The sequence below is a fragment of the Aotus nancymaae genome, unplaced genomic scaffold (genome assembly GCF_030222135.1).
Source record: "Aotus nancymaae isolate 86718 unplaced genomic scaffold, 86718_ANA_hifiasm-v0.15.2.pri h1tg000039l, whole genome shotgun sequence".
NCBI classification, from domain to species: Eukaryota; Metazoa; Chordata; class Mammalia; order Primates; family Aotidae; genus Aotus; species Aotus nancymaae.
This window is the reverse complement of record NW_026988453.1, coordinates 13,452,759-13,465,679: the sequence shown is the minus strand read 5'-3', so window position 1 is coordinate 13,465,679 and position 12,921 is coordinate 13,452,759. Positions and strand designations below refer to the sequence as shown.

The window sequence follows — 12,921 nt, the reverse complement described above, 5'->3', positions numbered from 1 at the left end:
AGTACAGACGTCTTTCCTCCATTATGAATCTACAGCAGGCAAGAAGCACTTATCAGAGGCTTCTGGGCAACACCCTGGACCCCAGGTGACAAAAAGATCCTCCTGGCAGTATATCCAATCCCTTGGTAGCTAGACCTGTGAAGAGGGTCTCAATCCCACCTCATATAAAAGTACGTTTCAAATAACCACTTTGAAGAATCTCTCATTCTCCAAGCCAGGCCAAGGCAAGAGCAAAATGCGACTGGACTTCCCATCTAAAACAGCTACAGCAGCATAAACTACTTGACAGTAAAATTATTCCCACTTCGTAAGTAGATGGGTACTTTCTTCTGAATTTGAAAGTGAAGTCATCTGGATTCTCAACCACAGGCAACTTTGTGATCATCTGATTAGGAATGATCTTAAAGACTACCACGCCCTGTGGTTAGTTTTACTCTAAATTTTATATTCAATGTCTGAAAAATAAGTTAGAGAAAGTGCAGTATATGAACGTATGAACTTGTATCTCAAATGTTATATTGATCATTAAGAACCTATCATGTTTCCAGGCTCCCAATGCTAATACCCATGTCTTCTGATTTCTAGCTCAGGACTCCTTCTTTCCAAGAGGCAAAGGAAAAAGACATTTAAAAGGTGACAACACACATAATCGTACCTTTCTTGCCAGCAGTGTGGCTATTTGAGACACAACCATGTGGCCAAGGAGAAGCCACACCAGCCACTGCTTCCCCCATTCCATCCAGAAGCTCCACTCAAAATCAGTCGCATCCTAAATAGGTCAAAATAGAAGTTTATCAGAAAGATTTCAGTGTACGTCTGAGTCAGAACACAAACTCCAGTTACTAACACACCAGAAAGAAGGCCAGTGTGAATCCAAGCTCTGTATAATGGGATTTACAGAGCTTGTAATTTTGCCTTTCCCCCACCCACCTGTACACCCCCCTCCAGCTCCCTGTTAGTAATGGCCAAAATTGCAATTACTTTTGCACCAACCCAACAATCAATGACATTCCCCAAATGCACTTTGGACTTTCTACAACTCAGTGTCTTTGTCATAGCTGATATCCCAGGACCCTCTACAGCATAGATACTAATATTATTTCCATTTTGCAAAAAAAAGAAACAGAGACTTAAGGAGCTCAACTCATTTACACAAGGTCACATCGATAGTACAAGTAATGAACTGAGGCTATCCCAGTTTAGACAACTAGATGTTTCCACTAAGAAGAGAAATCTAAATTGCACACTAATAAAATGACTTAAAGTCAGTCATGTTAAGTCTTGTTGCCATTTACAGACAGAATAATTTGTCAGAGAAGTTAATTTCATATGAATTTATAATAAAGGAATGAAAGGTACACTTCCCTTTCCCCCAAGAAGCTCTGTGTCCACGTAGCGTTCTGTGTCTGCATCGGTACCAGGCTCCACGTCTATGAAGCCCCCGGCAGGAGTAGATAGAAACTTCTGACAAGAGTGGACATGTGGATGCTTAGGAACCAGCACCTGGAAGCCATGGTCTCGGGAGCCCCAGAGAAGACCACAGAGGCCACGAGGAGCATCAACAGATGCACACTGTCATCGGTCACCCTGAAACGGGCAATGCAGGCTTGGCCAATGAACATCTCAGTACCACCAGGATGGAGGGGGATTTGAGGTCTCAGAATTTTCTAACCAAAATGTTTGCCTGGAAAAGGAATCCTGCAAGGACCACTGATGTTGAACCCCTCACCAATCTCTGCAAGTGGAACTTGGAGCCTATCTCAATTGGATTTGAAGAAAAGTGTGATTTTTTTTTTTTTGGTGTACCTAAGATTGTGGGGTAATGTCATACCATTAGAAACAGTAAGATACACATACAATTGATCTTGATTCACAACAGACTACGAGTGCAAGGCAGCTAAGGCTGGAGGCTGGTTTTGGATCCGGAGCCCAGAGCTACTCACACACGGGCTGCGATGACCTTGAACATGGTGCTTAACCTTGCTGTTTGTTCATACAACAATAGTACTTACCTGATAGGGATTTTTGAGGCTTAAACAGAGCATATGTATATTAAAAGTTGATAACAGCACACAGTACTCATTCAACAGTAGTACCCGCTAGCCCCATGTGCTTCCCATCCCGTGTAAGCCACCAGCCAAGACTGTATTATGCTTTACTTGGTGCCACTCACTTAAAATGTATATATAGTTTTCCCGCTTCCCCAAATAAGGAAATACAATACTGCGCATTCTCAAATTACACATGCCCCCACACCCCAGATCCTGATACATGGCATGCTCATAGAGCCCCGTCCCCTGCTGGAAATCACGTATCTAGTTGAATTGCTTCCATTTAGAGATGACAACACCAGGGCCTGGGATGTGCCCGACACACGGCCAGGCAGCAGAGCAGAGAACGCAAACCTTTAACCTGCCTCCTGATCCCTGATCCGGGGCTTGTTTCCCCATCTCAAAATTTCCAAATTAGCCGACAGTCAATTAACTGAATAAAGGTAAACAAGTTCAAAGGTCAAGTGATGAGGCCATGCTGGTAAAATATCACTTTTACAATAGGTGATATAACAGCTAAAAAGACACTGAAAGCCAAGAGTTTGTATTTTTTTAATACAAACTCAAAAAAAAATTTGAGCTTTTTAAATATAACATTTTTGAACACTTAGAATTACATTTAGAATTCATGACCCCAAGCTTATCTATACCTCAAAACTTCTACAAGTTTCATTTTTTAGAAGGAAAAAAGGATCTAATATAACATAACATATATGACTTTCTGTTCCACCAGAAAATCCAGGACTCACGAAAACTCTGTGCTGGTGAAATCCCATCAACAAAAATTACACATGCCCTTTCACCACTAATTCTTGCAGAAAACATTCATTTAAAGGAAATAAAAATGTCTCTCTCACGTCTATCCTTCACCATTTAAAACAGTTACCTAAGGGAAATAATCAAACAGAAAAGTTGGGCCAATGAATAGATCAAGATGATGTTTAATGATTTGAATAAGAAAAATATTGACTCTGCTTCTCAAAGCAAAAGCTTTATAGACTCTGAGCTCAATCACACATTTGAAGGCAAACATTAAAGCCTGAAATCAGGAACATCATGTTCTGTTCCTTCCCCCATTTTCCTTCTTGACTCCATGGTTATTAGTCAGTTAGGAACCTCTTCTTTGGTACTCGAATGGGGTCAGATACAAACTGGGGATAAATCCCAGCCAGGCAGAACTAGGGAGGCTTCTTCGTGGAAGCCGGGATGCTGCACTGCAAGGAGAAGTCTCCCGCATCCAACCTCCTGCCCCAGTGCTTCTCAGACTTCAAGGTGGACACTAGCCTCCTGTGCATCTTGCTAAAATGCAGAATCTGATGCAGTCAATCTAGGGTGTGGCCCGGGATTCTGCATTTCTAACAAGCTTCCAAGTGATGCAATGCTACCAGCCTGGGGACCACATTTTGAGTAGCAAGATCTACATGACTGATTATGCCTTCCTACAGCGGAATGTTCACAAACTCACAGAATCCTTAACAGCTCAACCCATTCCATACCGTTCCCAGGCAGGAAGGGCGCATGCTCGACGCTGCTTCCTAACACCCACCAACAGAGCAGTCATCCTCCTGTTCAGCGTTCAAAACTCTGAGCACCCAGACGTCAGAATTCACTGAACACGTTAACAAACGCCGTTGTTTATGCCAGGCTTGCGCTCTGCTACCAGGCGATACTAAGGACTCCGAGAAACACAGTCGTTCTGGGTTTCTTAAATAGTAACTAACTTCCTGGCAAAACACTGTTTTTCCTTTCTTAACAAAGCAGAGTCCGGGCCTAGTGTGTGTAACCGCCTCTTTCCCTACCCACAGTGGACTTCTACTCCAGGTACCATGAGGAGCTCAAAGTCTAAATGGGAAGACCCCCAGCACCAAGGCCACCACACTCCACAGTGAAGACACATTAAAAACCCACTGCAAAGTGACAGGAGTAACAGTGCTGCAACCCAACTTCGTACGTCGGTGAAACTGACTGACCTGTCCTTTCCTCCCACACAATCACGGAAGAACATTCGAGTGTGTGTTTTCTAATTACGACCTCATAACAATCTTTAAAGTAGTTCATTTGTTTAATAGACCTTGTCTTTTAGAACAGTTCAGAATTAAACACAATGTACACGGAGTTCCCACAGACCCCTCAACCCCTCTCCGTCAGCATCCCCAACCACAGCAGTGTATTTGTTCCAATTGGTGAACCTGTATCGATTCATCGTCACCCAAAGTCCACAGTTTACATTAGGGTTCCTCTTGATGGTTTGGACAAATGTACAATGACACATACCCACTGTTATCATATCATACGGAAAACCTTCCTTGCCCTAAAAGTCCTCTGCGCTCTCTCTTCATCCCTCCCGCCCTGCCCCTGCCCCCCTCGATCCCTGGCAAACCATGATCTTTTCACTGTCTCCATATGTTACTTTTCCAGAATGTCATGCAGCTGAAATAAAGAAGGTCTGGGTTTTTTAATGCTTTTGTCAATGACTTGAAGCTTGTTTTCCGTTGTTGTTGTTTCTGAGACAGTCTTGCTCTTGCCCAGGCTGGAGTGCAGCAACCTTGGCTCACCGCAACCTCCGCCTCCAAGGCTCAAGTGATTCTCATGCCGCACCCTTTCAAGTAGCTGGGAGTACAGGTATATACCATCACACCTAGCTAATATTTTTAACTTTAGTAGAGACAGGGTTTTACCATGTTGGCCAGGCTGGTCTTGAACTCATGACCTCAAGTGATCCACCCACCTCGGCCTCCCAAAGTGCTGGGATTACAGGCGTGAGCCACCACACCCGGCCTGAAGCTCATTTTCTTTTTTCCTTTTATCTTCTCTCCTGAGTAGTTTTGTTTTTTAACTCCATGTTACCAATGGGTTAACTGAAGTTCATAGAAAGCAGATTATTTGTCCAAACCTAGTAAGGAGCAGAGCTGGGTTTCCAATCTAGGCCTGTCTGATGCCGAAGAGGAAACCCTTTTCTGAGACGTTCTACTAGTGCTCGTCCCTGTACCTGGACTCTCCGCCCTTCCCACCCCTTCGCCCCACAACACTATCTGACTAGATAATCTCCAACCTAGAGTGCACCTCATTGACACCCCGTAACCCTTCAGTAACATGCACAAAATACTCAGCAAATGGTACAATTCAAATGTCAGCTCAGAAGGGAAGCTTCCCCATCCCCACTTCCCAGGTGGACCTCATTGCACTCCTTTCTCTGCTATCCACATCTCAATTCCAGAACTTTTATTATGGCAGATTTATCGTCTCACTTTTATTCATGTATTTTCTCTCTGGAGGAAAAAATGGTGAGTGCTCTTAGAGCAAGAACTTCGACTTGAATCAAATCTGTCCCCTAGACACCCAACATTCAGTAAGTCTTTAAAATGCCAGGGAGCAGGAAGGCAGCGAAACCATTAGGCCACCTAGTTCTTTTCACATTTCTGCCCCTGTTTAAACTTGGAAAAGTCACTTCACTATCTGGACTTGATTTTCTTATGTGTAAAATGAAGGGCCCAACTAGCACAATGTCTGAGATTCCTTTCAGAAAATGGGAAAAAACAGTTATTTTCCAGGCTAAAGGAAAGAAATACTAAGAAAGTACTTGTCACCCAGTCCCCCCTTCTCACACCCCTGTCACTAGGGAAGAAAGTTACAAGAAAAAATTCCTGGCAGATGAGGACTTGCCCTAGCAACTCACCACTGGGTAAATCTTTCCTCCTTCTAGCCTTGAATTCTCATCACCTTAAACCTCGCCAGATCACAACTCTCCCCCTCAGCCTCTTAGCTGAAGTACTGTGCTGTTAACTCAGGGGATAGCCAAGATTCTGGTTCTGTGCTTTCCCTTGCATTCCCCAGAAAAGTGAAGCCTATTCTCCAGCTGAAAACAACACAAACATGTAGCTAGGAAGGCCTGGTCAATAGACTAAAATGTAAAGTACCAAAACACGTGCCAAGGCGCTCGCCGAGATGCCCTGAGTGAATGAGAGAAATTCACCCTGTCGCCACATCGGTTAGTTCAGTCCACTAGTTCTTCAAGCCAGATCCCTAGTCCCACTGTTTTTGGAGTCCTTTTCCTTTTTTTTTTGGTAATTAGTCCATGAGCTGCTGAATAGTTCCACTGTTGATCTCCTAGTGAGATGGGTCAAGAGCACCGTTTTATTATTTCTATGGATGACATGTGTAGGTGGCTTGCTATCAGCTCAAGAAGTTTACATCTACAAATGAAGCAGGGTCTAAGAAAGGCCATGGATGAGGCTTAAAAATGATTTGAGGCCAGGTGCACTGGCTCACGCCTGTAATCCCAACACTTTGGAAAGCTGAGGTGGGTGGACAGTTTGAGGCCATGAGCTTGAAACCAGCCTGGCCAAATGGTGAAACCCTGTCTCTACTAAAAATACAAAAATTAGCTGGGAGTGCTGGCGCACATTTACAATCCCAGCTACTAGTGAGGCTGAAACAAGAATCACTTGAACCTGGGAGGCAGAGGTTGCAGTGAACCAAGATCATGCCACTGCATTCCAACAATCTGGGTGACACAGCAAGACTGTCTCAAAAAAACAAAGACAAAATTTTTTTTTTAATTATTTGACCCATTATATAATCATCGAAATCTTTCAAATAAGTTTTATTGAGCATCTAGTACACGATGGTTCCTATACTCAGTCACAGCACATCAATTAGGCTTTGTTATTCAGGAAAATCTTGGAGTTACTTCAGAATCTTTTTCCGCCCTGTACTATGTACCAGACCTGTTTATCCTGCAGACTGTTCTCTACTCACTTCTACCATTCAGACTTATTCCTTCCATTCCGTGCCCCCCACACGGCACCAAAGTAAGATTTTTAAGACCACACTTGATCACGTTATTTCCCCCACTTAATATTCTTCATGTGCTCCCCTTAGCAATCCAGAGAAACTTCTCAGTGAGACTCCTGCCGTTCTTCATAAAATGGCCCCGTCTCCCTGTCCATCCTCTCATCATCCTACCTTACCTTCACTGCCCCCACCATCCCACATTACAACTGCATTGACCCCTCTGACCCCACAGCACCACATTCATGCAGCTGGGCCTCCCACACTTTGCTCCCTCTATTTGGAAAATCCATCAGTGAAGCATCATGTCAATGAGAACCTACCTTCTAGGTCTCAGCTCAGTCAAGCCCTCTCCCAGGAAGCCTTTCCTAATCCAGCCACTCAGCCTGGACTCAGTGTCCTTGCCTATGCTCCCACAATACGCCACTATGGTTACTTGTATCAGAGCAAGTTATCCCATTGTGCTTTTTACTTTTCATTTTTTAAAATAGTCTTCCTCTGTTGCCCAGGCTGGAGTGCACTGGTATGATTTCAGCTCACTGCAACCTCTGCCTTCAGGGTTCAAGTGATTCTCCTGCCTCAGCTTTCTGAGCATCTGGGATCACAGGTGCCCGCCACCATGCCCTGCTAATCTTTCTATTTTTAGTAGAGACGAGGTTTCACCATGTTGGCCATGCTGGTCTCAAACTGACCTCAAGTGATCCACTCGCCTTGGCCTCCCAAAGTGCTGGGATTACAAGTGTGAGCCACCATGACAAGCCCCACTGTGATGTATTGTGATGTTTTGTTTTGTTTTGAGACAGAGTCTCGCTCTGTTGCGCAGGCTGGAGTGCAATGGTGCAATTTTGGCTCACTGCAACCTCTACCTCCTGGGTTCAAGTAATTCTCCTGCCTCAGCCTCCCAAGAAGCTGAAATTACAGGTACGTACCCCCACTCCTGGCTAATTTAGTAGAGACAGGGTTTCATCATGTTGGCCAGGCTGGTCTCAAACTCCTGACCACAAGTGATCCACCTGCTTCGGCCTCCCAAAGTGCTGGGATTACAGTCGTGAGTCACTGCACCCAGCCCCCACTATGCTTCAGTTACAGGTTACTGAGCTGTCTCTCCACTAGACTGTGACGAAAGGGTCTACATAGATATTCAGTATTGTATCCCTCAATAAGCAGAATATACTAGAAGCTCAATAAAAGTTTAAAAAATTTGAATGATTATACAATGAGTCAAACTATTTTTAAGAACCCAGTATAAGCACTGTCTGCTGGGAAAGGGGAGGAAGAGATACCAAAAGTAGGGGACCCAGTATCGGCCCTAGAAGGCCTTTATAACTCCAGGCAGGGAGAAAATAGAAGCTAAGAGAATAGTTCTAGTGGATGATCTGCTCTGCAGATTATCTTGACCAACTCAAGACCACTCTCTGATAAATCAATTATTGACTCTTAAGAAATGGCCAAAGTAGAGTACTATGACAAAGAGGACCTAATTCATATTCACAGAAATACATAAAGTATGGAAAACACCTGGAATACAGCCAGGGATGTATTAAGTACGTCTTTGTTAAGTAAATATACAAATAAACGAACAAACAGCAAACTATTTTACCTTGCTCGGCCTAGAAACACAACTCCAAGAGTTTTCAAGCTGCATATCCTGAAACAGTTAGAAGCACCGTAGTTAAAATATGAGAGAGTTCAGCTGTTCAAGATCCTAAAACCAGTCAAGAAAAAAGGAAAAAAGAAAGTTCTAGAGACTGTGGACTGAAAAGGAGCGAGTCCGTGGTTAACAAAAGGGGACTTCAGCATTCAGGAAAGCTGCCACAGCTAAAATGCTATGGGAAAGCAACCATCTTAACCTTCTCCTAAGAAGAAAACAACTGCTTGTATGGCAGGTACTGCCGATTAACAACCACGGCTATTTAATCCCCTCCAGCATGACTTCCTGCACGGTATAGGCTAGAAGGCTGAAAACTACATATCCCAGAATTCCCTGTAGCTAGCAGCTCTGAAAACGGCTGAACTGCTGACGAACAAATACAAACACTATGACTCTGAGAGTAAAGGAACAATGGGCTGTGAGACTTCTGAAGACAACCGTGGCAGAGGCCCTTTAGCTGTTCTGCAGCAGCCATGGTGGAGTTTCTAGGGTCCAGTCAGTTCAGAGACGCTGAAGCTGTCAGATGCGGCCCCAGAACCCTAGGTTCTCAAGCCAGGAGCTATGCAACAGCAGCTGTTCCGTACCGGGGCTCTCAGAACTGTTCCTGGTAGCTCACTTAGCGCCTGCTCCTACAGGCCTTTCCGTTACTCTGAAACGTCTTTAAATCCCTGCAATAACTCTCTTTGTTTAATCACTGCAATAGATTCTGTTGTCTGCAATGGAACCTTGACGAAAAGATTATGGAAGAAATGTTTCCTCTGATTGGAATCCAGCTCTAGCTTTATAACAAAAGCATTAGGAACATAATTCACTTTGAAGAACACTACTCTGAAATAAGTCTATTCAACGGAGGAAAGTGAAAGGGATGAAAACACCAGCTAGGTCAACCCAATAAACGCTCAAGAACTAGGTAACAAAGGCAGTGACTGTTTGTGTCAGAATGCGTTCACAAATGCATTATGTATTTCAAAACCAAAAGATATGTAATGTTCTCTATACCAAAAAAGGTAAATGTTTCAGGTAATGGATATCCCAATTACCTTTATTTGATCATTACACGTTGTATACAGGTATCAAAGTATCACATGTACTCCAGAAATGTATACATCTATTGTATATCAATTTTTAAAGAAAAAGCAGAAAATGACCTACCTTACCAACCAGTTTATATTTTTCCTTATTATATGTTTTTCCTTCAGAGAAAACAGTATACAGCTGAATATATTTACTATTTTCCTTATCCTCCTATCTAGTAAGTTGTAAAAATAAAATACTACAGAAATATGACACATTTTTGTGTACTTATTCCTAAATAGCACTATTTGCTTATTGTTTACTTTGAGACAATATGTAATATGTAATTACACTGAGTAAAAGCCGTGATCAGAGAAAACCTTTATAATGTTCTTGAAATCATAAATGTTTCCCTGCACATTCAAAGGCAGCAAACTGACCTTAATGGCCCATAAATCTCCAGACAAGAAACACAAAAGGAGACAAATTTTGTAAGAAATCTGCACAAAAGAGGCACTGCTTTCCAAATGAGCTCAGGCTAATGATTCATTGAGCAATTATTGGAAGAGTTTTCTTTTTCCTTCAACAGCTGCTTTTCTATTTCTAAAAGAATTTCAACTAAACCATTTTACTGCTTACAATTTCCAGAGACAACACTCTCTCCCAATCAATCCTTTCTTAAAGATAAAATTTGCTTCCACTAATAAAACCTTTTTCCTGTAAATAACAAAGCCCCTGCTCAAACCTCTCCACCCTTCTGCACAGGTGACGATGTTACAAGCACAGGCACAGGCTGCCCTGTTCTACTATGTACCATTACCAGCCTCTTCATTGCCCCTCGCCACACAAGCCAGGCAGATTGGTCCAGGGTAAAATGGCAAAGCGGAGGTGTTTTATGGAAGAAGAGAAGAGAAAGCCTCTTAAGAGGGTTTAGTTAAATCAAGAAGACCTGATTAACATGGGTAAGGTATTTTGCGTATCTTCAGCCCAACTGCCAACCTAAACTCGGTGACATCCTCTGGTCACAACTCTCTACCTACCTACCTATTTCTTAGAAGTCATTTGGATTATGCAACAGAGCAAGAAGAGTCTATTTGGTTTAATGTGAATAGATTCTGTCTCCCTGCTCTATCTATGCCATATTCTCCCACCTTTCCTCCTAAAGTTAGGAAAGAATGAATCAAATGTTTAAAAAGAAACATTAAATTTCAGGGTGAAGCTGAAGGCACAAAACTGTTATTTTCCCCCACCTCTCACATTGGAAAAACACTAACTATATTTTCTACAAGGTATAAGGAAAAAAGAGCTATAAATGATGAAAAAAGGTGGCAAGTTGGAGATCATGACAAAAAAAAGTAATAGAATGAGATGACTAGAGAACAAATTACACAAAATCATGACTCCTCGGCTTCAAACTACGCTAATAAATCATACATACCATTAGTGTCACTTCCTCAGAGAGTCAAAAAGCAAAGTGAGTCACAGTAACTTAGAAGGAAAAAGGATCCCCAGCCTGTTGGGGGCCCCAGCTCCTAAAATGATCCTCCCACTCAGAGAATTGACTTTCTGCTTAGGAAGTCTTCACACATGCAAGAAAACTGGTTTCTACCAAGCATCTCTGCAGTGGGCAAACACTAGCAAACTGGAACTCAGCATGGAGTCCCAACATGTGGGAGTCCCCCAGGTTAGAAGGCCAATTAAGAAAGAAAGTGTGATCTCAAGAGAGAAAAAGGACATTTTTGCTGTCTGTCCAGGGCAAGAGGAAGGGAACCCTCCATAATCCCAATACCACCTTTCTACTTTACACTCTGCCTGAAAGACCAGGGAAACTGGCGAGCAGAGCTATGTCAAAGGGTTCTCCCACACATCTTTACATCTGTTCCTTTTGCCCATTAGCTGTCCAAGCTGTCCAGGAGACACCTTCCCACCCAGAGCACCCCTAAGCCCACCAGCCATCACAGGCAGCCGAGGGGCCTGGGAGACTGGGAACAGAGAGAGACAAGAATGAGACCAAGGCTCACCACATCCTCAGGGCACACTGCCCCATCCTTCCCCCACTGCCCACTGCTTGCGCCATCTTTCTTCAGAAACCTATTTGTGTATTAATAAAATAATTCATCTTATTTATTATGCCTAAAACTTATAGAGACTTCTGCTTTCAGGCAAGATATAGTATACACATTTATCCCTATCCCTCCACCAATGAGAGCTAAAAACCTTGGCTGTAATATATAAAACAAACACAAGGAGATTCTGAATGGTGAAAAGAGTACAGACTGGCTGGAGACCTCGGGACCTAAGGAATGACAACAAACAAAATAAAATTAAGTAAATACTGACATAAATATTAATATTTATATTAATACAATATTAATTACTAGGTGGGCTTATTAGCAGAATTAGATTACATTAGAAAGAATTATTGATCAGGGCATGGTGGCTCACACCTGTAATCCCAGAACTTTGGGAGGTTGAGGTGGGCGGATCTCTTGAGGCCAGGTGTTCCAGACCAGCCTGGCCCACATGGCAAAACCCCGTATCTAGTAAAAATACAAATAATTAGCTGGGCATAGTAGCACATGCCTGTAATCCCAGCTTTTGTGAGGCTGAGGCAGGAGAATCCTTTGAACCCAAGAGGAAAGACTGCAGTGAGCCAAGATTGTGCCACTGCACTCCAACCTGGATGACAGACTGAGATTCTTCTTTAAAAAAAAAAAAAACAGAATTATTGAACCTAAGGATATGTCAAAAATCACCCAATCTGAACAACAGAGGAAAATCTTGACTTGACTGAAAAAATACACCCTCAGAGACCTTTGATACAAGAACAAAAGATCTGACATTGGTGTCATTAAATTTTCCAGAAGGAAAGAAAAAATATGAGGCTAAAAATATGTTTGAAGAAATAACGGCAAAAAAAATCCCCAAATTTGGCAAAAGCATAAACCTACAGATTCAAGAAGCTGAATAAACCCCAATCGAATTAAATACAGCAATTAAAAGACAGAGCTGGGCAGGATGGATTGCTAGAAAAATGACCCAACTCTCGACTGTCTACAAGAAATTCACTTTAAATATAATGAAGTGGGGAAGTGGAGAGTTAAAGGCTGGAAAAGGATATGCCATACAGGCATGAATCAAAACAAAGTGGGAGTGACTCTATCAATGGCAGTTAAAGTAGAGCTCAGAGAAAGAAAATCACCAGGGTCAAAAAGGGTCATTGCAGAATGATAAAAATATCTTCTCACCAATAAGATGGAAGAATCCTAAATTAGTGTATACACACATACGCGTATACATATATATATTAAAAGCATTGTGGTTTTCAGGGATTAGGGATGAGGAGGAGGAGGGTGAGTATGGCTCTAAAAGAGACAGCACAGAGTAGCTCTTTGAGGTTCTGTATCTTTATCA

At 42.6% G+C, this 12,921-nt stretch overlaps 1 protein-coding gene across 2 annotated transcripts in view; it reads right to left on the bottom strand.

Annotated features, from left to right (window-relative positions):
- HHAT (hedgehog acyltransferase) overlaps nucleotides 1-12,921 on the bottom strand; it is a 359,060-nt gene that overhangs the window by 292,650 nt on the left and 53,489 nt on the right. For both annotated transcript variants that reach the window (XM_064360344.1, XM_064360345.1), the window contains one exon: nucleotides 656-769. In XM_064360344.1, the coding sequence (XP_064216414.1) occupies nucleotides 656-769 (114 nt within the window). The remainder of the gene's footprint in view (nucleotides 1-655; nucleotides 770-12,921) is intronic.